Source organism: Neopsephotus bourkii, unplaced genomic scaffold, assembly GCF_033783945.1.
Source record: "Neopsephotus bourkii isolate Nb327-2 ecotype Australia unplaced genomic scaffold, CSIRO-AGI_Nbou_v1 NB_272, whole genome shotgun sequence".
Taxonomy (NCBI): domain Eukaryota; kingdom Metazoa; phylum Chordata; class Aves; order Psittaciformes; family Psittacidae; genus Neopsephotus; species Neopsephotus bourkii.
Genome location: NW_026900781.1, coordinates 9,878,097 through 9,902,571, shown reverse-complemented (window position 1 = coordinate 9,902,571; position 24,475 = coordinate 9,878,097). Strand labels below are relative to the sequence as shown.

General features: G+C 44.6%; 1 protein-coding gene across 12 annotated transcripts in view; it reads left to right on the top strand.

Moving 5' to 3' along the window:
• The window catches only part of RREB1 (ras responsive element binding protein 1), a 125,389-nt gene that overhangs the window by 33,180 nt on the left and 67,734 nt on the right, over positions 1 to 24,475 (top strand). For 6 of the 12 annotated variants that reach the window (XM_061346546.1, XM_061346544.1, XM_061346545.1 and 3 more), the window contains one exon: positions 22,477 to 22,596. In XM_061346546.1, the coding sequence (XP_061202530.1) occupies positions 22,477 to 22,596 (120 nt within the window). Of the gene's footprint in view, positions 1 to 4,974; positions 6,924 to 11,094; positions 11,468 to 11,521; positions 12,183 to 22,476; positions 22,597 to 24,475 lie in introns of those variants that run through there. The other 6 variants (XM_061346547.1, XM_061346548.1, XM_061346551.1 and 3 more) reach the window with 3 other exon arrangements.

The following is a 24,475-nucleotide window of genomic DNA, read 5'->3' as shown; positions in this document are numbered from 1 at the left end:
AAACTCATCAAAATTAACCAGGCAGGAGACAGTAGTGCAGCATCCTAAAGGCCTGATTCTCCTGTCTCTTGTCTAGTTTTGTTTTGTCTTCTGTGGATTTACTACATCTGATTGGTGGAGAAACATGGGTTCCTTTGTCTCCAGTGTTAAATGGTATCAGTATTAGAGGTTGCAAATGGGCTGAGTGATACAGAATTGCATGCACTAAAAGTAAACACCCTTTTGTTAGATTGCTCAGTAATCTTTTTAGTGCAAAGGTGTGGTTATGAACCTTGCAGGTATGCATCCTTGTGTTTGCACCACTGAGTCTATGATACAAATGTATTGGAAAGATGCAAAAGTACTGATTCCTGTGTTAATTGTATCTTGAGGTTGAAAAGTAATTTTATTCCACCATTTGTCCTTTGCTGTCAAATCTGTAAATAAACTAGAAGTAGAAAATCTAAAGCCATAATGATTTTTAAAATGATTTACCCTCTGAGTTTGCATACTGATTTGAGCAATGCATTGCATTTGTTTGATCATACAGTTATTTCTAAAGCCTTTTGAAAAGTAGGGTTCATCACAGAAATCTTCCTTCTCTCCCCATCCTTAGGCTATTTCTGGCAGCTTTCAGGGCCCTGAGCACACAAAGGGAGTACTGGAGGATTTTCTTCTTGCACAAAAATCGGAAGGAGGGGGCTTTTTTGTTCTTAAAAAGCTTTCCACAATGGAGTTTGTCTTGACTTAGGCATAGAGGATGTTGTGTATGCAAAGAAAATAAATGCATATCACATTATGAGTGTACATTTGTAGGTACACTTTGACCCCGGGAAGTGACCACCGGTTTATTCTTCACTGTACCTCCAATTTGGTGGTGTTGAGCCCCAGGATGTGGCATCACTGGAGGAGGAGGAGAGAGCATGGATGCTGCTGAGTTCAAGCTGCTGTTAGTGGCGTTCAGCCGTTATTTGTTTATATTTGTTTTATGTCTGGGAGACAGAGGAACTCCAGTGAGCTGAACAGGGGCCTGCCAGTAGGGCAGGGTCTGGTGGAGAGGCTGAGAGAGGCAACCACCACTGGTGGCTGGATTGCTGTCCTTTCCTCCTCAGGAGTTATCAGCAATCATTGAACCCCAGACAGGTAGGTGATGGCCTTTCATAGTCTGCCTTATTTTATTGGCATTATTACTGCCTGACATTGAAGGTGATGGGCGGAGAATTTGCATTTGGATTTTAAAGTTTGTAGAGGAGTGTTTGTACTCTGTATCTTGTCTGAACCTTACCCAGACTGGTTCAAGACCAGCTAGCACCACTGATTCAAAGGCCTTGCCATCTACCATGCGATCGAGTGAGCTTCAGCCTTTCTGAGTGGAGGTGATGAGCGAAGAGGGGGAGGAGGTGTCTGTGTCTTAACAGCTGAAAACTGGAGAAAAGGCAGCTACTCACTATAAGGTTCTTGGAAAGAAACATGCTGTGTATGTAGTTATTAACGTGAATTGCACTCTGCATGCATGGTAGCACTCTTACGTGGCTTATGGGAGAGCAGCTTGGTAGGTTGCAGTGGAGTCTTAGCGACTGAATGGAGGAAAGCAGGAAGCACCTTGATTTCCCTGAAAGAGGTAAGGGAAATATCAGGGATGGAGAAGTTTAGGAAGTGTTTAGCCTCAAAATTAGGGCAGCTTGAAAATGAATTAACTGCTGGGCCTGTAGCAATCTGTGCGTTCATGTATGTATAGGACCTTAAGCACAGAAAGGTTTGGGGTGAGTCTGGAAAGGGTCCATGTTTAAGGAATGTAGTTCTTCTGGCTTCCGAGATAGCTTTTTGTGTAGACAGCATGGAAAACAATTACAAAAACAAGTATTGCAAGACACTTAATGAGATGGGAAACTGGCAGTGCTAAGGCTGTGGTTCTTGAGCTTGAGTGATTGTGAGAGAATTGCAGTTTTTTGATGCTTTCTTTTTCCAGGCAAGCATTTTCTTTCTTGTGAACAACCACGAGTGGAGTTTATCCTCCGGGCTTAAAAGTCAGTAACCCCAAAAATGCGTTGAAAATCTCTCCTGACTTTTGAAATGAGGGGCTATGACAGCAACTGTACTCGAGGAAGAAAATACACATTAATGTTTGCTGGCAGTTCCACCAGCATAGTCTGAGACTTACTCTGCTGAGATGTCAGACTGTCCTCTTCCACCATTTTGGAGCAGGGATTACTGGGCCTGAGCATACTGGTTTTTAGAGAACGTAGCTTCCTAATTTCCAGATATACTGGGAGAGTCATCATTGACAGAAAAGGAGGGGGAAAGTCAGAGGATCCTCTGCATGAAAGAAGCTGGGCTGCCAGGAGGGTTTGCAATTGGAGATCACCAGGCAGCTTTGTTAGGGGTCCTTTCTTTTGCAGGCAGCTTTACCAAGCTTTGTGCTGAAACACTAAGTCAGGTGTTTAGCTTCAGGCCACATTTGTTTGGGTTGAAAGAAAAATAAGTAATAAAAATAAATCTCCATCCATTTCTAAGAATGCAGCTAAGGAAGAAAGAACTTCAGGTTCTTTTTTTTTTTCTTCTTTCCAATAAAAAAATCACAACAAACCTAGAATCTCTAAAAAAGGGGGGGTAGAGTCCAACTGGTTCTTCCCAATGCTGTAATGCAGGGGCATTGAGACTTGGGAGGGGTGAAGTGAGTGGTGGGAGATTGCAGTTGTAGCTATTGACTGAATAAGCTAGCTATTGATTATCATAGCTGATAATCATTGCCAATGATGATTTCTCCAGTGCATTCCACTCTTAATGTCTGTTGCTGTATGGATAGTGAAAGGGGCTGTGCATGACTCAGTGGAAGCCCAGCACCCTCAAGCCCCTCTTACTCCAGACCAGGGTTAGTTAGTTCTTCAGCTCTGTCAGTACTGAAGTTGGCATCCTAGAACAGGTTTAGTGATCTTGTGGACGTCTATTTGTCTGCTCTTCCACATGCAAAATGCATGTGAGGAATGTGTGCCTGTTTCTTCTGGCCTGTGATGTGCAGGTATAGGTAGAGAATGTCTTTCTGGTTGAGGGGTTTGTCAGCCTAAGATGAAAACACTGTTCTTGTGAATGTGCTTTACTTTGTAGGCACTTCTGTTCCATATGGAGTAAGGGTACTTGAAAGTTGTCTGACAGGATTTGCACACCTTGCCAAACATCCTGGTTTCCCAAATAAAAACAAAGTCCCAGAAGCTGGTAAATACCTGTGCATGTGATGCAAACAAACTTCCTGTTGCATGGGCTACATAGCAGTCCCTTGCAGACCACAGCTTGCACTGGGACCTTTGTAGCTTCTGTTGAAAGCTATGGGGTCCCCTCCATAGAATACATCTGTTGGTATCAATTTATTAGCTAGACTGAGGCCTTGATTTGTAATGAGCCCTGAAGTGAAACTTGCAACAGTCTCCTGACTGTATCTTACTAAGCTGCAGTGGGTACAAGGGGAAAACAGATTGAGGCTGGAGTAATATTTACGTTCGCTTCCAGTCAGGAGGAGTACCTAGAGCAAAAAAGAATGTGCCACACCTAGGGTTTCTGGAGCGGGCTTTTCTGGGAGCTTGGGCCACAGCGAGCGAAATACCCCTGATGCTGTATATGCAGGGCAAAGGCGGCTGCTGGCTTTAAAAATATGCATGTGAAAATGGAACTGGAAGTTACTGCAAAGCTGCATTTGCAGGTATCACAGCAAGGAAACGTATAGAAACCAAGCTCAAGAGGTTGTACAACAGTGAGTATCTCAGGATACTCCCTGACAGTTCTCATTTGCTTTGCTGAAGTGTTAAATCCTTAGTTATGGGTGGTAATTAATGGATTACTTTAGGCTTTTGTTTTGATTATACACAGTGTGTGTATATAGTATGTATTTTAATATGCATTTGAAAACTGTTTTTTTTTTCTTGGTCATGGAAGGGGAGACTATGAAAAGAGTATTTTAAGTTCTTGAGAAGACGTTTGATTGAAGTCGTTTATTCCTGTTAAACACGCCAGAGCAATACTGAATAGCTGTGTCCCCCTCAATTTTGACAGACTCCTCAAAATGAGAGGAAAATCCTTTCTTGGTTTGTTTTCCAAGAGAGAAAAACATGAATTTCCAAGTGGATTAAACAGTTTAGCAATCCCTATTGCATTTCTTGCAAGCTTCCCCCTCCCCACCCCGAGCCAAATCACTGTTCCCCTCTGCTCTTGTCAACAGATTTGCTATTCAGCTAATTTTAGAGGTGGGTTTAGGTGTTTGTTTTAAAAACGCTGCAGTCTCCATCTCTGGTAATCCACCAGGTGGAAGCAGATGTGTAGAATATCTGTACATGTATTTGTAAATCTGAGTTTGAGCAGAGGGTGTTTCTAGCAGGGCAGTGTATGTGCAAAGGTGAGGGAATCCTCAGCAGTATAATGCCATGAGTAAAGCAGAAATTTGCAGTTAACCACCAGCTGGATTCGTTGGTGGTTTTTGTTCATGTGGTGGGCCGGGTGACATTGTATTAGCCAATTCTCTGATGTATGGTTAGAGATCAGTTGCCTGGCTGTTCTGAATTACAGCAGGGAGAAGGCTACTGGGGAGGGGATGGGGAGAATAAGATAGGAAGTGGTTTCTTGGGGATGAGTGCTTTTCTGCTAACAGAAGTTTTGGTCTATTAGCCTTCAATGTGCTTTTCTGGCCTGCAAGCTCGTTCTACCTTACTGATGTCTTCCCTTCTGCCTGCATTCCCATCAACTGCCTATCATCCCTGTACCTCTCTGCTCTTGCAGAAAAATAGCATCTTTGAAGTTTGGGGTTATCCATTTTGTATTCAACCCTTACAGGAATTTTGGTCTGAGTGCATCTTTGTCTGGAAATATGCTAAAAGAGCTAGGTTTTTATTCAGCTTGGTTGAGGGATGGGTGGAGTCCACAGTGTCTTTTTAACAGGAAGCTTGAGGTAGCTCTGAGGGACCTACTGAAAGCATCCCTCCATCCTGCAAATGCTCCTGGTCTCTTAAAGGTAATAATTTGGAAAGGTGCTGTACTATACAGATTTGCACTGCCTGCTCCATTTCATGCAACAGAAATGCTGTGGCTGTGCGCTGCTGCAGGATTTTGTGTTGTCCATTTACAGTTTTTGTCGTATCTCCATTGACCTGTTGCACTAAAATTAATGTCACACTGCTTGACAAACTGTGCTCTTAATAACTTAAGCTTTGCTTACAGGGCAAGCTAGGGCAGTAAGACATGTTGAATATACACTGGCTTAAATGATTTCCTTACTGACTTGTCCTTTTTGAGCTTTGCTTAATTCTGAACATGTTACAGAAGCAGTCAGAGTGCCTAGAAGTGAAGTGTTCCTTTCCAGCTCCATCAGTGAGGATGTTTGCATTTTAAGCCCAGAGTTGCAACACTTAGTCCTGTACTTGTATTTTGTGCATGTTAGGACAAAAATAAAATGGAGGAAGAGCTGAAAGAGACCATTTGCATCACTTGAGGCCCACTGGGAGCTGAGGGTCAGGATCACTCTGAGAATTAATCAGTTCACTAGAGAATATGATAATACAAGGGAATGATGGTATTGCAATATGGTTTTCTTTTTTTTTTATTGGTAGCAGAAACTTTAAAAATAAAGACAGCAAGAGAAAGCCTGGGAGCAGAAGTAGCCTGAAGGGGAAATGACCAAGACCAGCTTAGAAGTGCAGGGAATGGTGGTTCAGGAGTGCTGGTTTGCTGCGTCTTTGTGGGAAACTCCTTTCTAGCTTGTGGAGGGGGGAGAGAGCAATCACAGCCTATGAAATCTGACTGCTTAATGCTGCTTTGAAAAAAGTGCAATAATTTTGGGCCTTCTGCTTTTCCTGCGGATTGAGGATTTTAAACAGGGAAAGATGAGCCTGCGGAAAAGCGAGTGTAATCACAAAGCTGAAAGCGGGTCTGGCCTTTCTTGTCATTTTTAACAAGCCAAAACATTGCAGAAATCTGCCCAGGCAAACTTCTGGTCCTGCTGTGCCCCAGTGCAATAATTATAATGCAGAAACAGCTGATGGGTCACGTCTCCAGCCCTGCGCAGTGTTATGACTTGCTACCTACATTCCATGTTTAGCTTTGAGCGATCAGATGGTGCAAGCAACGTGAGCTAGCAGCGCCTGAGGACATGCAGCCAGGCAACCCGTCCTTTCCCTCTGCAGCTTTGGTTTCTTTTCTCCACTTGTGTCTCATCCTGTCCCCTTAAGGTGATGCATTTTACAATAAAGGCTGCTCTCTGGAGAGGGTCAGCCGCCCTTGCAGGAGCATGTGTGCCATTCCCACTGTGCTGTTAAGTCCAAGGACCCAGGGTTTGTAAATATTGTTTCTAAAGTACCTGAGAACTCCAGGTGAGCTGCTTGCCCTACTTACCAGGGACTCTGGAGCTGTGGTTGGTACATGTGGTGGCACATGGTGGCAGACTGCATCAGCACTGTTACTGATGTGACTTAATGAAGCACGAGTTGTGTTGGAGGGATAAATTTTATCTCTGTGCATGGGGAAAGGGTCATTTATGAATGTTTACAGACAGACAAAAAAGTTGAAAATGATGCTTGTTTAAAGAGCAAGGGAGGCAGGGAGGGAAGAGGGATAGCTTGGACTAGTGTTTTGTATTGTGCTTAGCACAGTGCAAAAGGTACACACAGTCCTTGATCTAGGAAAGCAGTAAGCATTCATTGTCTGGGACTGCTCTTGCTCTCTTGAACTCCTCCTCCAGGGATGCTGTGGGAGAGGTGCAGTGCAGACATTTTGCTTGTTGTAGTTTATATTATTGTGAACTTACATTCATGTAAATGGGTTTAATTGAAGAACTGAACTTCAGGTTGACTTTTAAATGATAGGAGTGTTCTTTATGGCAGAGGGGTTGCAAGCAAACTCTGAGCTGGAGAGAGGGGAGCAACGGGGAGCAGGAGGAGGGAGTCGGGAGATGGAGCCGGCTGTGGGTACGTTCCACTGCATCTTTTCATCTTTCACCGGTACTGCAGCACCACGGGAGTAGAGTTACCAACAACATTCTTGCTCAGGTCTCTCATCCCTCACTCAAATAGAGGGTGTAATTTGACGATGTCTCAGCTCCCCTGTGTGAAGGCTGTTGATGAAACTATGTGTACATACATTTTTAAGTAAAAACCAAAACAAACCCCAAGAAACGTAAATCCCGAACCAGATCAATTATGTGATCCCGGATCACTGGGGGGTTGTTCAAACACCAGGACTGGCACAAGGCTGGATGGGGAACTGTGGCCGGAGCTGTGGGGTGACGTGAGGACTGCCAGCCTGTCCTGAATGACAGCCGTGGCTTACATCAGGTTGAATCACTCTGTACACTGCAGGCTGAGGCGAAGCACAATGGATTAAACCCAGGATTTCAGTTCTAGCCTTCAGTTCCCTTGTGACTGCAGTTCTGTGTCAGCTTGTGGGGGTGCATGTATTTCTGCATCTCTGCTGCTGTCAAATATGAGAAGCATCTTTTTACAGGGCACTTGCAGCCAGTATTCACTAAAGTTTTCTTTATTCAGACTGCTGTTCCACAACTTTTACAAACAGTTTGTGAATCTGGATTTTTATCTCCTCCTTCTCCATCCATATCAGCTGTTATCGGCTGCAAACAGGTTAACAGTGAGGCCTGCCGGGCTGCTTAATGGGTGGCCGTGTGGTGCTGCCTTTGGCTGATGCAGATCATTTCTATTGGCCAAGGTTATCTCCCTGCTGACCTTGTAGCCAGAACTCAGGCTCTGGTGGCACGGAAATTGAGGAGAGCTTCTGAAAGAATTCGTAAAGGGTGGAATATCCTTTCTGCTTTTGTAAAAGCTGTGTTTTATTTTCATCATTGCTCTGAACAAGGAAAGAAAGTACCCTGATGTTAAGTTTGCAAATTCAGAGAAGGTTGTGTTCGAAGGTTCTTTTCTTCTATAACCTACTATGGATACTGCCCTAATTTAGCATGGCAAGAGGCTGCTGCACCTTTGTCGTCTTAAAAGCCTGCTTTTGCTACTGTACTTTCTCAGTTTGCTCACTGAGCACTGGTAGCTTGCTGTACGTGATACGCAGCATCTGATTTCTTCCCAGCTGTAGCCTTTTGTACCAGAATGTCTTTTCCTTGCTTGCAATTGGTTCAGTTTACTGGACTAAATATGTTTTCATGGTTTTGGGATGAAGAGGGACTTCTGTTAGCTGTGTAATGGAATGAGGCACAGGGATTAATGGGGAGAGAGGGAGGAGTCTGGTGGGTTTTCTTTTTGATTCTTCCAGAGGCATCAGGCTCCTCCCGTAGCAAGGGAGAGCATAGTACATCGAACCTAAAGACCTTTAAAGTACATGCTGAAATGGATGCCGGGAAGATACAGTACAGTGCTTGGGCACAACTCCAAGGCTCCCAAGGCAAGTAATATTTAAACAAGCTGAACAGCCCCTTTCGGCAAGCAGCAGGAAATCCAGCACTGAGCTTTGTGTTGTTGCATGGTCAGCAGAAGATAAAAGCTCAGGCTATGCAGCTGGGGTTCCCTCCTATCACTGGATGGCAAACTGTTAAGAAAAGATAAAAGGAAAGAAAAGAACAGGAGGTCGTCTAACTGAAAAGCATTCCTTCGTATATTAAGCCATCGAGTATTTTGAAATACATTGGGCCTGATGTTAGTCAGAAACAGCACCATTGGCAGGTCTGGTGTGTACTGGAGCTTTTACATCAGTTGGCAAGCAAAAGGTGAATTCATCTTTCTGCTTCACCAGAGATAAATGTTTAGTGTGGGTATGACTGCGATACGCATAGGTGCCTTGCTGCAAGCCTCACAGCAGGCAGGAGCTTCCCAGAACTTTTTAAGGAGCAGGGTGTGTAATGGTGGGGCTGCTGCTAACTGGGAGTCTGTGCTGAAATGCAACCAACATTCAGCCATAGATAGCTTTTCTAGGTCCCCCTTTCTGCAGCTGATCCCCTGATTAGGAACCGTTTTAACAATGAGGAAGAGAATTTAAATGAACAAGATTGATTGCTAGTTCAAGTCATCTAATTATTTACTGTATTCCTCCCGTCTGTCCCTCCTCCTTTTTTCCTGCATCACAGCACTGGTGTCTTGGGAAAGAAAATGCTTCAGAGCATTTGTTACCAATTTAGCAGCAAGTACGTGCTCAAATTTGGGATTCTGAGATCTGTGTGTGCCATATGTAGGCAAAATGTAATATTTGCTAGTTCCAGTAGAAGGGAACAAACACAAATTTGCTGTTCTTCAGATAGTGTTTCTTTAATCTAGTGAGACTTACATTTGTGCAGCCTTTTTGTTTTGGTAAGACGGTTAACCGTCCTCCCTAGGGTGCCTAATTGCTTATCATGAACTAATCAGTCCCCTGGGTATATGAAGGAATGGAACACTGCCAAGATAGAGCCTGTGACTTCCCCCCAGAGGTGTGATAACCCTCCCAATTACCCCACCCTTCAGGGAGCTCCCTTACTGCTATTTTAAAGTCCTCATTACTTCAGAAATTATCCATGTTTAGAGATTTTAGGAAGTTCTAAAGGGGTGTATTTGCTGAGAAACCTTTGAATTTTTCAGCTTTCATGTTTTAATGTCAAATCTGTATTTAATGTTTCAAGTTTGGTGTGAAATATACGGAACATGGTGCTACTGCCATTTCTGTTTATGTGGGTGCCTACCTCCATAGCCTTTGTGGCATGCCAGACACTAATAGGTGAGGAAGAGGCCAGTTTCTGTCTTCAGTTGCCAGTAAGGAGGGATGGTGAAATCTTCGAGCTTCAGAAACCCCATTTGAAGTCTAGATGAAGGAATGAGTGAAACAAATCTGGTGGTAACTCTTCTAATTTTTGTTCAAATGATAGTTGTGCATTACCATGTGTGAAATGAGTGGGTAGATTAAGAAAAGTTTTCACCTTACAGTGAGAAATAATGTATTTAGCTGGTGGTTTTCCTTGCTTTTTCCTCTTCGTTTTGTATTTTAACTCATTTAAATACATGCTTGTCTGCTCTACAGGTGAGGCGGCTACCTATTCCTTGAATTCTTCTCTCGATTCTCTTTATATTGAATGGTTGAGCTCCATAAGGCATATAAAACTTGCTACAAAACAGTGATGTCTGAACTGGAAGTGGAAGATAGCTCCTGCTATTTAGTACCTGAGTGAAAGCATGAGTTCTGGTGTAAAGGTTTTCTTTTTTCCTTTCCTTTTGCTCTGAAAGAGCGTGATTTTTTTATATGAAGTTTGGAGAATGGGATCTGTCATCTGGGTGTAAATAGTTTGTTCCTTTAGAGGACTGTAACCTGATCAAAGAACAATAACAAATTTTATCTTTTTTTAATTATTTTTCCATTTGTGGGTGTTTTAAAACACTTCAGGTCTTGTTCACCTCTGGTCATAGAGTAGATTCTACATAACCTCAGCAAGATTCATGTAAATGTGTATATATAAAATATATGTGTGTGCGCATATATATATTGTATATACTGGTTTAAAACTGTAAAGCAAGGTGGTTTCATTTTTAGGATTAAAAGAAAGTGCCTGTGTGGGTGTGTATGTATATATGACTGATAAAATGTTCACATGGAAATATCACTCCTCAAAAGAACATGAATTTCAGTATCATAGGTCTGATTATGATACTTCAGTGTTGCTTCACTATGTGGGCATATATGAAAGTGATTAGTCAAGGTCCCACTGGCAAACTTTTGCTGTTCTGCTGCAGAAACTGGGGTGGGTGGGTGTGGGTACACAGGCCATTTGTTTGGGTTTTTGTTGTCATTCATTTTTCTCTATGCAACTTGCAGCTGATGTTTTACTCAGGGTTGGGTTGAATTTACACATAATTCATGAGAGTTTGTTTCAGGCTAACTTTATGGTATATTACATGTCAATGGGAGTCAGCAGAAGGAAATGAGTTTGCCTTTTCAGACATGAATTGTGGGAAGAATTGTGTGTATCATGTGTTTGATGGCAGTGTGTGAAGCGCTAGCACTGGAATTGCTTTTTTGGAAGAGGAGGGTGGTTTTGGACTAGCAGCAGACGTTTTTGGCTGGAGAATTAGCAACTTGAAACTTCATTTACTGAAGAAACCTGTTCACAATTTTGTCTGTTTTGTTTTTTTGTTTTTTGTTGTTTTTTTTCCCCAGCGTTCCTGAAATAAACTTCCTGCAATTCTTTGCAGTGTGCAGGTGTCCAGACTCCCCTTTACTCATGGTCGCCTGTGCAGCCCGTCAGGCGACTGAAGGCTGTACCTAAAATTCTGCCGGCAGTGCAGCACACACTGCAATGGTCTTGATATAGTTACGCTGGACACCTTGCACACCTACTGGTTGTAGCATCCCCTCCTAGTCCGAACGACTGAGTGTTGAGTTCCAGGAGTCTACACGTGTGGAGTACTGCCTGGACTAGAAAAAGGAAAGCTGCAGAGATTGTAAGCTGCTGCTTGATCCGTGTGGCTGTTGTGCCGAAGAGCATCAAAACTTTGCTGGATGGATCCGACAGCTCGTTGCAGAGTAGAGGGTCAGTCTCACTGGTTACTTACAGTTATTAACATTAGTGGATTGTAATTTTTTTTGTTGTTTGCTTTGTTTTTATATTTCTCTCTGCGTACATAAGAGGATTATGGCCTCTCAACCAGAATGCTCATGTTCAGGAAACTTAAGGCTGTTCCTTCTGACAGGCTTTGAAGATCAGCAGGCGTTTCCTCCAGGGTTTACAGCATTGTTGGAGGAGCCAGTAACTGCAGAAATCTTCAGGCCTATGTGCCTGACTTTGGTCATTCCTTACCTTCCCAGCACGTGGATTATGCTGTTTGCAGACTGTCCAAGCTCCACGATGACCTCCGTGGATTCCTTATGAGATTTTACAAGGCTGGGCCTGTGTACTTTGTAAAACCCTTTAGAAACGCCTGCTAGGCTTTAAAGTCCCAGAGCAAAGGCTATGCTATAAGGAACATGGAAGGTCAGCAGCTGGATGTGGTTGTGGATGAAGGGGGATTTGTGTGTATGTTTGCGTGTATGCAGTTCTTGTTTTGAAAATACATCTTTTCTCAAGTCAGACAGAGATACGTCGTTTCTGAGGCTTCTTATATGATAAAGCTGAGGTGCTTCTGAATTCCATGAGAAGCTGCTGAACTGGATCCCTGTGCCCCATCTTTTTGCATGCATGTTGCAGTCTATGAAAACTAACAGATGCTGTTTCATTTTGTGAAGTGTGCAGGAAGCACCTCCCACAGGTTAGTTTCACTGTGTGTTCTTCAAAATAGAAAGAAAACTCCTACCGAAGAATACCACAGGCAAGTAGCATTGCTGTTTAAAATTTTCCTAGTGGCTTTCCTGTGAGGAATCTCAACCTGGTAGAGGCTTGCCAGCACCATCTGCTGATGTAATTAATTTACCTAACTAAAACTGAGAACTTTGTATTTCAGAGTTCAGAGCTCTGCAAACAGCCCTGAAGGCTACATGTCCAGCTGGTATATGCCAGTGGGCATGCTCACGAGACTGATCATCAGTGACAGCTTGATCATCAGTGATGGGAGAGACATTTTTCTAAGGCTGAGTTCTCCCTTTACCTAGAGGAAGCAATAAACCTCAGTTTGAATGATTTGTCGTACTCTTAGTATCTATAGCAGATAGATAGATATTACCAGAGGTAAAATTAAACTTCTAGCTTGTATCTTGTAACTCTGGTTCAAAATAAGAGGAGAATAGCAACCGATGGTCATATATGCTGAATATCACATGGAGATGATGTAGATGGTGTATATCTGTTCCTGGTCCTCAGCAGACTGTAGGAGGTGATTGACTTGAGACCTGTTTGTGCCTCATAAGGTGTAGGCAGGGGTTGGCTTTGGCTTGTGGGTCTGCAGAGAGTCTGCCTGGTGTGGAGATACAAGTTAAGAAGAATTGCTACAGGTTACCTTGTTAATGGGAAAGCTGTGTAGCAGCTTTGGATATTGCAGTTGGAGGCTGGCATCACAAATGCTGGTGGATGCTTCTGGATCCCTTTGCTCCAGCACAACTGTCTTTCCTCCCTGTGGCATGTGGTTTCCCCTCTTAAAATTTTAAGCTAAAAATAATTAAAAGATCTATTTTGGGGGGTATGCGTGTTTCTGAATGTTTTAGATTGTCTTGATTGTAGATTTTTGTTGCTGTTGTTGTTTGGGGAGCGTGATAGGAGGAATAGTTCCTGTGCTGACCAGAAACAGAAGACAGGAAGGTAATGATGTTAACAAGGTGGGGGAGAAAAGGAGGTGTTTGTTTAGAAAAAGCCTAGTCACTAAAGCCTGTGGAGCAGAGGAACCCTGCTGATAACACAGATGAAATAGTCTGCCTCTCTCCTAACTTTAGAGGAGTAGAGCTTTGTAGTAAATGGCTGCCATGTGGCAGCTGTCTCCCAGCTTCGTGAGCCTGGCAGTAGTTAATCCTGTCAGCAAGTCATGCTCCCTGGAAAACAGCAGTGAGAAAAGCTGCAAACTCTTGAATCATTCTCTCTGCAAAATATTTGCATGTTGAATCTCCTTCAGCTGAAAATGAGTTTGGTAATGTGGTGGAGGTTCTCATCTTTAAGTAGCATTAAAGTGCAGCTGTGCTGGCTTTTAACTTAAAACACTAGAAATGTGCCGAGATGCAGCGATTCTTTTCCCTCTTTAAAAAATGAAAAAAGCCATTTCAGTTTTGGAAATTGTATGATCCAGGGTACAAAACGTGCTGCTTAAAGATGGGACACTCTTGCTATTGGGGGCTCTGTGTGTGTGTATGTGTGTGTGTGTGTGTGTGTGTGTGTGTGTGTGTGTGTTAAGAAATTACAGGTTGAGCATCTGAGATGATGATTATCCTTAAAAGCTGGAGGCTTTAAAATTAATCTGTTCACTTCCATTTGCTTTTTGTATTCTTTTGAGCATGGAATGTTTCTGTCTTTTCTCCACAACACTGAAATCTGGAAGTTTTAGTTAAAAAAAAAAAAAAAAAAAGAGTTTTAGATTTCTGTGCAGTAATGTAATACCACCAGATTTTTACAGGGCTTGTGATAAAATCATGGTGGTTGACAACGCTACCACCAGGAAATGAGTTTTAATCCCTGTAATTTCTACTCTTCTCAAATTGTGCATCATTTTATTACATTATCTTGCAAGGTGTAAAGTGCTTCGGCATGCTACCTGCTGCAGGCTCCAGGCACAGAGTGGTCTGGCACATCCTGCAAACACAGTGCAGTTGGGATGTAAAGGATGTGTTGGGGCTCTGTGGTAAGCGACCCCGTGCTCTCCACCTTGGGCTTGCCTGTGCAAGGAAATTTGCTAGCATGTGGATGCAGTTACAGTGGTGAAACACCATGTGGGACATAGCTACTCCAAAAGGAGAGTCTTGGTTTGGATTACCCTGTTTCCAGACCTGGTTCTGTAAAATTGCATGTGCATTCAGGCCCTCTGTGAAGCTCTCTCTAAATCCATCCTGGACGAAGAGTATTGCAACCAGGGTGCCACACATGAAACAGGCACTAGCGCAGGAGATTTTCTGTATCTTCCTTGGCATGATTTGTCCTGCCTCTCTAATCCCTGCTCAACTCATCCTGCTGCACACACACAGCTCTTGGCTGAGTGTGAAGAGGAAGCATGAAGGGAGTGAAATGTCTCTTGTTTCTCCCAGCAGAAACTCACTTTAAACCTGCACTTCGAGTCGTGGGTCTGAAGCTGCTCTTGGGTGAGCTGCTGGCCATCAGGGCTAGGGACAGGGAAGGGGATGGTGACAGGGATAGGCCCTCCCTTTTTGCCTCCCTCCCTCCCCGACAGCTGCAGGCACCAATTGCCAGCAAGCTGAGCAGCCAGCATGGTTTTGTGGCTTTTCTTCCTATAGTCACTACTGTTCTTGTTTCCGTGATGCTGTGCAGAGGAACAACCGGATGGATTGTATCCTCTTGGGGTGGGTGCCTGGGCATCTGCACAGCCAGTTGGTATGGCACAGAAGCCCCTGTTTTTTCAGTGACACCAGGGGCTATTGATGGCAGGCAGGGACTGTACTGCTGCTGCTGCACAGATGCTTGCTCTTGGCCCACCTTAAAAGGACAAGATATCCCGTGGTTTAGACTGGCCATATATTGTCGGGGCTCTCCGTCACAGCTACCCAGCCAAGCCCAGTGTCCCATTTTGCCCGCCCCGTGTCCCTGCAGCCTCTCCTCCAGGGGAGCCAAGGGATGCTGTAATTCAGGCTGTTTGGAGGGGAGGTTGCTTTTCTTCTCTGTTACTCAGAAATGTTTTCCATTTGGCTTTCCCAAGTGCAATCCATCCAGCTCATCCCTCAGGCTCTTGGACAAGTATCTGGTTCCCCCAGCACAGTGCTTTCTTAGCCGTGTAGGTGATGGGATGTCAAGCTATAGCTTCCCCCCCTCCAGTGTTCTAAGTCAACTGGATTTGGCAGGGCAAAGCAAAAATGAAAAAAAAAAACCACCAAAAAAAAACCCCACCCCAAAACACCAAACAAACCCAAACCCACAGAGCTACGTTTTAGATTGTTTCCTCATTTTGCATCTCTCATCCCCTCTTGCTGATCTGAGGCAGGAGTTCCAGCAGATGAGGTTTTGTGTCTTGGGCTGGGGCTCCCCTTGGGCAGGCACGCCTCCCCTTCCTTGGCTTGTTCCGCAGGGAGACATGCGTGATAGAGATGGCTCTCACTTTGGCTTCCTCTTGTCCCTCTGCTCTGTCCCTTGTCCTTGGCTCCATCAGGGCCATGCTGTGGTTTTGGCAGGCAGCATGATGCTGCTCGCCTGACCCATTCCCACCTTCCCAAGTCACCTCCATCCTGCCTGCCAAGGGAAAAGCCTTCAGGGCCTGCTCCCTCTGGTCCTGGCTTTGTTCCGGGCTCCCACCCTCTCCCACGCTGTGTCCCAGGGCTGTCCCCTTGCCAGGTGGGGAAAAAGCCAGTCTCAGCCCCAGGGAGAGATGTGGCAGCTGTACTGGAGAAGGCCATGGGTGTGGGGAGAGACCCCTAGCCATGTCCCAGGGACCTGTGGCCAGTGCCAGCTCAGGGGGGACGCGAAGGGACTTTCTCGGGTCGCCACTTCATCTAAGGCAAATAAACTGGAGTCAAAGCCAAGAAACACATCGACTTCCTGGAACTCTGTGAGCCGTCCGCACAGCTGTCCCTGCTCCCTGAACACATGCAAAGCAGAGCTTATAAGGACAGACAGTATTGCTTTTGTGTCCCTCCTCAGCCGGTGGGGAGGGCACAGGGGAGGGGATGTGCCCAGTAAGGCCCAAGGCCCATCCTGTCCTCTCTTGTCACTGCGTTGCTGGGGTGCCCAGTGATGGGGGAGATGGAGGCCTCCTGACAACAGCCGCACAGGCAGGCAGCGGTGGGGATGGAGGGGTGTTTGCAGTTGTCTGCATCGGAAGGAGTTCAGGGATGTCTGCTTACAGCCGCTTGTTTTACTCTGCTGTTGCTCTGACTTTATTTCTTTTGCCTGTCTTAAAGTAGTGCTCGTGGCCCCAGGTTTGTTAAGCTGTCTTCAAACTCAGAATCCTTTTTGCTTGAACAAGCTCTCAAAGCTGCCTGTAGTTTGGTGACAGAGGCTTCCTGGTGGGCCAGGTGCTCACCCACAGGCTGATGCAAACAGTGAGGGCGAGGAGCAGCTTGTAGATACTTCTTTGGTCAAGGGGGGAGGAGGGCTAAGGTGTTAAAAAAATCTCGTATTTATCATCAGCTGTTGAGCCTAAGTGTGGCCACAGGTTTTTGCAGTGCTGATCAGGAGCTCAGTGCAGGCTCAGATCAAGCCCTCTGCCCAGTGTGGCTGCAGAGACCTAGGCTTTCCTGTTGGGAGCCTGGGGGCCGTTGGGTTTTGCTTTCGCTCTCAGTGCTGGAGCAGCATGTGCCTCAGTTCTCCTTTCTATCATAGTAAGTCCACAGGCGCCTGCAGGAGGGCTGTTCCCATAGCACACCTCTTGTGAAAGGAACAAACGTGTTAGTTTGCTCACTGACGAGTTAGCAAACTGAGTGCAGGGCCCAGAAGATACGTACAACTGTGTTTTATGTAAAGTTGCCTGGTGTCTCTTTGCCTTGCTGTAAAACTGTTGGACCATATAAGTGAATTTACTCCAGGAAATGCCTGCCTGTATGGCATCTCACTGTTACATTGTTTGCCCTTGTTTCCAGTGTATTACATCAATGTAATACCAGAGTATCAGTTGTTGTTTGCTTAAGACATTAACAAAGTTCATATTCTGATATGCTTTATAGAGAGGTGCTTTTGGTCATCTGAGCCAAAGTCCTGAGGATCATTAGCGGTCCATAAGTCATGAGGAGGTGATTTTCAAAACCTGCACAAAACCCAAATGCAAACACTTATCCCATCATGCAGTCAAGGAAATAAAACAGGAGTAAGTATGTTTGAGTATTTAAAATGCAGCCTAACCGTTAGATGTTGTAACAACGGTATACAAAATAATCTAGAAATACAGGGGTCTTCTTGTCCTTGTTTGGTGCTTCTTCCCCTGCCCCACTCCCAAAAGTTGGTCCCTAGCTCAGTTTTAAGGCATGGCCATGAGCATGGGCTTTGCTTGTTTATTCTGTGTCTGTGTTTGTCTATGTACATGCTAGGTATGAAAAGGCATATGGATGTTGTGGACGCATAGGGTTATTTTAGAAAGCAGAGTATTACATGTGCTCTAGCACAGATAAAGCAGTTCCATCACTGATAGCTCAGAGAGTTCATAGCAAGAGGAGCAGTCTGTCTTTTGGTGCTCGGAGAGCACCTTTCAAGAGGTGCTGCTGCTTCTGGTTGTTATCTTTCTTTGGTTTTGGTTTTCCCTAGAGGAAAACATTAGTTACACGTACAAGTTCAAAACCTTAGTGGTAACATTCTTGGCTTTTACCAAACTACCACCAGATACTCCTGAGCAACTGTCTTTCCTTTTGTGTTTGCCCTCCTTTCCCCATAGGCTGCTCTGTGCTGATGCTCCAGCAGTGGTGACAGTGAGGTGATGCTGCCAGTGTAATTCTCTACCACTGGGATGCCGAGTCAGCACCAGCACTTGAGTAGCTAGGGCAGAGTTGGTATTAAAAAGGTCAGTCAGGAAAACATTTTTCTTTGCCTTGAGGCAGTGCTTTGATTAGTGTTAACCCTTTTTTCTTCCCACATGATGCCTTCTCACCCGCTTTCCTTCCTGACAGCTTTGATGCAAAATCACGTTCAGAATGGAGTGCTGGTGATCATGTGCATCTCTGACCATTTGTGCTTGGCACCATGTGCTCTGAGAGTAAAATCTCTGTGTAGAAGCTTAGTAGGAAACCAGTGCATCAGAAATGGTTTGGAGTGCGGTGTAGCAATCCTTAGGTATTACAGTCTTGTAAACGGTAAAGTTTGTTTATTCAAATGCGATACCCTCTTTGAAGTTCTGTTCTCATCTATATTTGTATACTAGAAGGTCTGGCCTTCATTTAAATGATCCTTGGGGTTTTTTTTCCTACCACTTAAAAAAAAAACAACCCAACAGTGGGAAAGCCTTGAATAAGCTAATAGCGTTGCTAAGATGGAAATGATGAAGGCAGCTCAGGATTCCTGTTTGGTCCTCATGGGAAAAAGTGGTTTGAAATGCATGTGTGTGGGGGTGCACATTCCTAAAACTGTCATTTGTTTCCCCTGTTCCTCCTCCCTCCTTCATATTCTGTAATACGTACTATGGCATGTTTAATGAAACCAGTAGAAATATTTGGCTGAGAGTGTTAATCTTTCCCTGGCCCAATTAGTGCATGGCTTCTACTTTAACGTTAATGTGGATTTTTTTCGGAAGGCAGAACAATGAGCAGCTTTGTGCTACACATCAGGTTTTTCCCCTCCTTGCTTGTATTGTGTGTTTCTTCCTATCTATTCCAAAGGGAGAGCTCATGTGCAAAGACAGTGGAGCAACCTGGAGCAGAGACTTGTACCAGCTCCCAGGGGCCAGGACGTGCTGCTCTGTGCTTGTGTAGCCGCCTCTCGGCAGCAAGTCAAGTGACTGTGACTCTGAAGACTCATCATTTCTTCTTTCTTCTTCCTTCCCCTGTGGCCAGTGTTCTTCCTTTTTGCTTCATCCCTGATGCTCCCATTAGAAGGAGAAGCAGCTCTAACTGTTGAGAGTGGTCTTAAAACAAGAAAATTAAATACAAATAAATACACTTGAGTTAAGGGGGGAAGTAACTGTTGATGGGCTCAGCTTTAGCATTCAGCGGAGTCACACTTTATCCCAAAGGAGGAAATAGGTCTAGCAAGTGTCTTCCTGTACAGACTGAATGGGAAGCAACAAGGCTTTTTTTTCTTGTTTTAGCTCTCTGCTTTCTCAGTAACTCTCGCATTAGCTGGTTATATGGGGCATCAGGAGTGGGCCTCAGAAACAGGAGCTAAAGCCCCTCAGTTTCTCTCTAGGATCAAGGTTGCCCCAGTTTCATAGTTTCAGCAACATCATCAGGTAGAGGAGACACTGTCCTGCAGAACAGCCAGGTCCCTTGGTGTTGTCTGTGAAAATAGAACTGCTGCATTGTTTTGTTTGGTCCTGTTGTTTGTCTCCCCACCTTGCCATATATTAGTGCTCTTGTTCTGTTGCTTGCTTTCTGCTTTTCCTCCTTTTCACAGAGGATAACTGTGTCACCAGGGGGTTTCTTCAAAGTAGAAGATGACTTGAATGCTTGTGACTACTTCCCTGTTTCCTAGAGGCTTTGGTCCAGTGTTGAATGCAACTTGAGGCTGCACTGTTTGCCAGCTTATTTCCTCTTTGTCCTCTTTCCTGGAGGTCTTTGTTTTCTTTTGGAGAGAGGGAGGAAGAAGGCTCCATCAGGATGATCTACAAGCAGGGACATTTGGTGTGAGCTGAGAAGGCTTGCAGTCCTGAAGGCCGCATGGCAGAGGGCATCTGTGTTGGTTGCTGCCTGTCTGATTCCCTGAGTTTCTTAGGTGCTGTGGGAAAAAAAACTCACTTCCCCATCCTTAGTGATGCATTTATTTAAAGAAAGAAAAAAAAAAGGCTGCAAGAGAAATCTCTCAGTATGTTCCTGCCTAAAGGCACTCTGCCATGGGTTTTCCCACAGGAAGGAGTGATTTGGCCCAGTATTCTTATTGTTTCTATATCCTATTGCAAATAGAAAGTTATGCTTCTGAAATCAGTGTGTGCTGCTCATGTAGTTGTCTTTGTTTCAGTGGTGCATTTCTGCTTCATGCAAGAGATTAGAAAATATGTATGTAAAGAAAAGCATGTAACAGTAATAATACCTGGTAAGGCTTTTGACTGCTTCCAAAGTAGGAGATTTTTGATGTACAGAAAATGGTTTTAAGAACAAGATCTGTGACTATACATCTTGGTTTGCGTTAGCAGGAAGATTGTAAAATAACTGTTGGTTCATAGAAAGTATGAAAGCCTGTAATAGCACAATACATAGTTTTCTTCCTGAAAGAGTGGAGAACAAGCTGGCAGATGTTCCTAAACAGGAGGTAGGTTTGTTTATATGTTCGTGTGTTCATTCCTTTTCTATGTGAGGAACAGTTCCCATTTTCACTGTTGCTAAATGCAGCACTAGGAATTCTGACTCTAGTTCTCTGGGAAGCTCCTCAGCTACCTTGGCCAACACAGGAGTCTTCATGGTTGCACAATAGATTTTCTTCCTGGATGAATCAGTAGTGACGTTAATGTCCTAGGTATTGACTGAAAGAGGAATGAATAGGTCTGCTTTGGAAAGAAGAGTTATTTTGTTGTGTTGGGGTTTTTTTAAGCACTTAGTTGCATTGTTTTAGCGGAAATCCCTCCAAATAATTTAAACTGGTCCTTATTCTTGGTGGTACTAAGCAGATACAGCAAGCAACTTAGAAGATTTGGCCACTCTTGAATGTAATTCTGTTTATTCTATTTAAAATTAAGTCAGCTACCACATAAATGGCTAAAAGAAGATACGGGGTGGAGCAGGAGAAAGAAAAGAAATAGCTATGTTGTTCTTCAATGAGATGGACCTTTCTTTTTAAGGACAAAAAAATAAAATAAGCATGTCCCATAATTACTGGAGAAAATAGTGAAGGATGGGTGCTTGGCCTTGCCTTGGATCAAAAAGTCCCTGTGTCACAGGGACCACTAGTGTTTTTTTCAGAAGAAAAGTAGAAAAAATACTAGGGAAGAGTTACTTTGAGTTGTTCAGGGTAGCATAAAAGTAGTCTTTCTGCCTGGTTTTGAAGATGCAGAATGAAAGCAGTGTTTGTTAACAAGTTGGTGTTGTTAGCCTTAGACACAGGGCTTAGTTGGATCCCAGGTTTTGTCTCTTGACTGTGCTAGCTCTCTTATGTCAAATCATCTGTGTGCTGCTTCTAGGAGGGTCAGCAGTTAAATGTAGGAAGCTTGAATATGCTGCTTTGTCTGGCATTGTGTGAAATAAGGAGCTGCTTGACACAAGCTGGGCCCTTTCTCTTTGTCTGCCTTTTCTTGTGTGCTTTAAAATGTCAGTAGTTGGGATGATGTAGTCATTTATTGTTTGCAAATGCTGTTCAAACAGCATCTGAAGATGTCTTATGTGACTGAATTGCATGTCATCCTGGAGAATATGTTTTTTTTTAAAGAAAGAAATCCTGTTGAGTTAACCACAGTTTGAGGCTGATGGCCTCTGCTTTCCGAAAAAAAGGAAAACCTGTATGAAGTTTGCTGAATTTGTAAATCTGAGGTGATTAAATGCCCCCAGCATCTTCATTTCCATGGCTATTTTACTTGTAAGGTTATAAAGGTGTACTTGTCTATTAAAATGTATCAGTAATTTTCCATATTACAAATAGCTTTTTCCAGAGGCTATTACTGTGGGTGCCATGCAGAGAACTCTCTTCCTCATGGTTGATCATTCCCCGTCACCTCTAAAAATGATGTTTAACTGCCCTGTCGTTCCCCAGCCAGAACAGGCATCCTTCCTGAAACCCCAGCGATAGCATGATAAGTCTGTGGTTTCAGAAAGGGGTGTGGTGAAATTCTGTTGGCACATATGGTGGTTGCTTATGTCTTCAGCTCATCTGGAAGCCTTGGGCAGTGGGTGCAAGGAATGTGCCAAATGGCCCCAGAAACCTCAGTAGTCATTTCACCAGTGCTAGAAGGAAGAAAAAGGTCACCATGAATTCACGTGCTGGAGTTCGTCCTCCGAGAAGGGGGGAGGAGTGTGTGTGTGTGTGTGTGTGTGTGTGTGTGTGTGTGTGTGTGTGTGAAATTGAACTACTTAAATTCTCTAGCTGCAGAATATTCTTCCAATTTCTTAACCAAATGTCATGACCATCAGTGATTTTACTGTCTGAATACTGGGGACCAAGCCAGTAAGGTTTTTTTCCTTTCTTTGTCTGCCCAGGTTTCACCACTGGCAGAGGCAGCAGCATCTCCCAGCCCAGTGCCTGGCCACTTGTGGGAGTAGGCTGCGCTGGTACTATTTACATGCTTCATCAGACTTCATATAGCAGTCAGGGGAGCCCTCAAACTAAAGGACTGTAGTCTTATTTTTGCTGAAATGGCTTCCAGAAAAACTTACACTCCCTTTTTCTTCTTCCTCACACAGTGCTAGAGGGTGCTGCTGAAGAAGAGGCTGAAGAGCCAGACGCTACTATACATGCTACACTAAGTGAGGAGACCAGCAACCAAGAAGAGAGCCCCAGTCAACCAGGGGACAAAAATGAAGGTAACTGGTTTGACTAGCTCTGTTTGACTGTGTAAAATTAGGGCATTCATTAAGGCTTGTAGAAACATTTCCATACCCCTAATTTATGTGACATGTATAAGATACATTGAGCAGAAGCACTGGTGCATACATTTCTTTAGCCATCCATAACCTTTATAGAATCGTAGAATCATAGAATAGTTAGGGCTGGAAAGGATCTTAAGATCATCAAGTTCCAACCCCCTGCCATGGGCAGGGACACCTCGCTCTAAACCATATCACCCAAGGATTTGTCCAGCCTGGCCTTGAACACTGCCAGGGACGGAGCATTCACAACTTCCCTGGGCAACCCATTCCAGTGCCTCACCACCCTAACAGGAAAGAATTTCCTCCTTATATCCAATCTAAACTTCCCCTGTTTAAGTTTGAACCCATTACCCCTTGTCCTATCACTGCAGTCCCTAATGAAGAGTCCATCCCCAGCATCCCTATAGGCCCCCTTCAGATAATGGAAGGCTGCTATGAGGTCTCCATGCAGCCTTCTCTCCTCCAGACTGAACAGCCCGAACTTTCTCAGCCTGTCTTCATAGGGGAGGTGCTCCAGTCCCCTGATCATCCTCGTGGCCCTCCTCTGGACTTGTTCCAACAGTTCCATGTCCTTTTTATGTTGAGGACATCAGAACTGCACACAGTACTCCAGGTGAGGTCTCACGAGGGCAGAGTAGAGGGGCAGGATCACCTCCTTCAACCTCCTTTTGATGCAGCCCAGAATCACGCTCCTTTTGATGCAGCCCAGGATACGGTTGGCTTTCTGGGCTGCAGGCGCACACTGAAGCCGGCTCATGTTCATTTTCTCATTGACCAGCACCCCCAGGTCCTTCTCCACAGGGCTGCTCTGAATCTCTTCTCTGCTCAAACTGAAGCTGTGCCTGGGATTGCTCCGACCCAGGTGCAGGATCTTGCACCTGGCATGGTTAAACTTCATGAGGTTGGCATCAGCCCACCTCACAAGTGTGTCAAGGTCCCTCTGGATGGCATTCTTCCCTCCAGCGTATCAACCGAACCACACAGCTTGGTGTCATCAGCGAACTTGCTGAGGGTGCACTCAATCCCACTGTCCATGTCAGCGATGAAGATGTTGCACAAGACCGGTCTCAACACCAATCCCTGAGGAACACCACTCGTTACTGGTCTTCAGCTGGGCATTGAGCCATTGACCACAAGTCTTTGCATGCAGCCATCCAGCCAGTTCTTTATCCACCGAGTGGTCCATCCATCAAATTGATGTCTCTCCAATTTAGAGACAAGGGTGTCGTGTGGGACAGTGTTGAACACTTTACACAAATCCAGGTAGATGACATCAACTGCTCTACCCCTCTCCATCAGTTCTGTAGCCCCATCATAGAAGGCCACCAAATTGGTCAGGCAGGATTTCCCCTTAGTGAAGCCATGCTGGCTGTCACCAAGCACCTTGTTGTTTTTCATGTGCCTCAACATGCCTTCCAGGAGAATCTGCTCCAAGATTTTGGCACAGAGGTGAGACTGACTGGTCTGTAATTGCCCGGGTCATCCATTTTCCCCTTCTTGAAAATGGGGGTTATATTTCCCTTTTTCCAGTCACTGGGAACTTCACCTGGCTGCCATGATTTTTCAAATATGATGGACAGTGGCTTAGCAACTTCATTTGCCAGCTCCTTCAGGACCTGCTGATGGATTTCATCAGGTCCCATGGACTTGTGTATGTTCAGGTTCTTAAGATGGTCTCGAACCAGTTCCTTTCCTAGAGTGTGTGTAGGGTCTTCATTCTCACAGTCCCTGCGTCTGCCTTCCAAGACTATCTGTCTGAAAAGTGTAAAATTGGTTAGCAGAAGCATGGGCACATGAATGCTCAGCTACCATT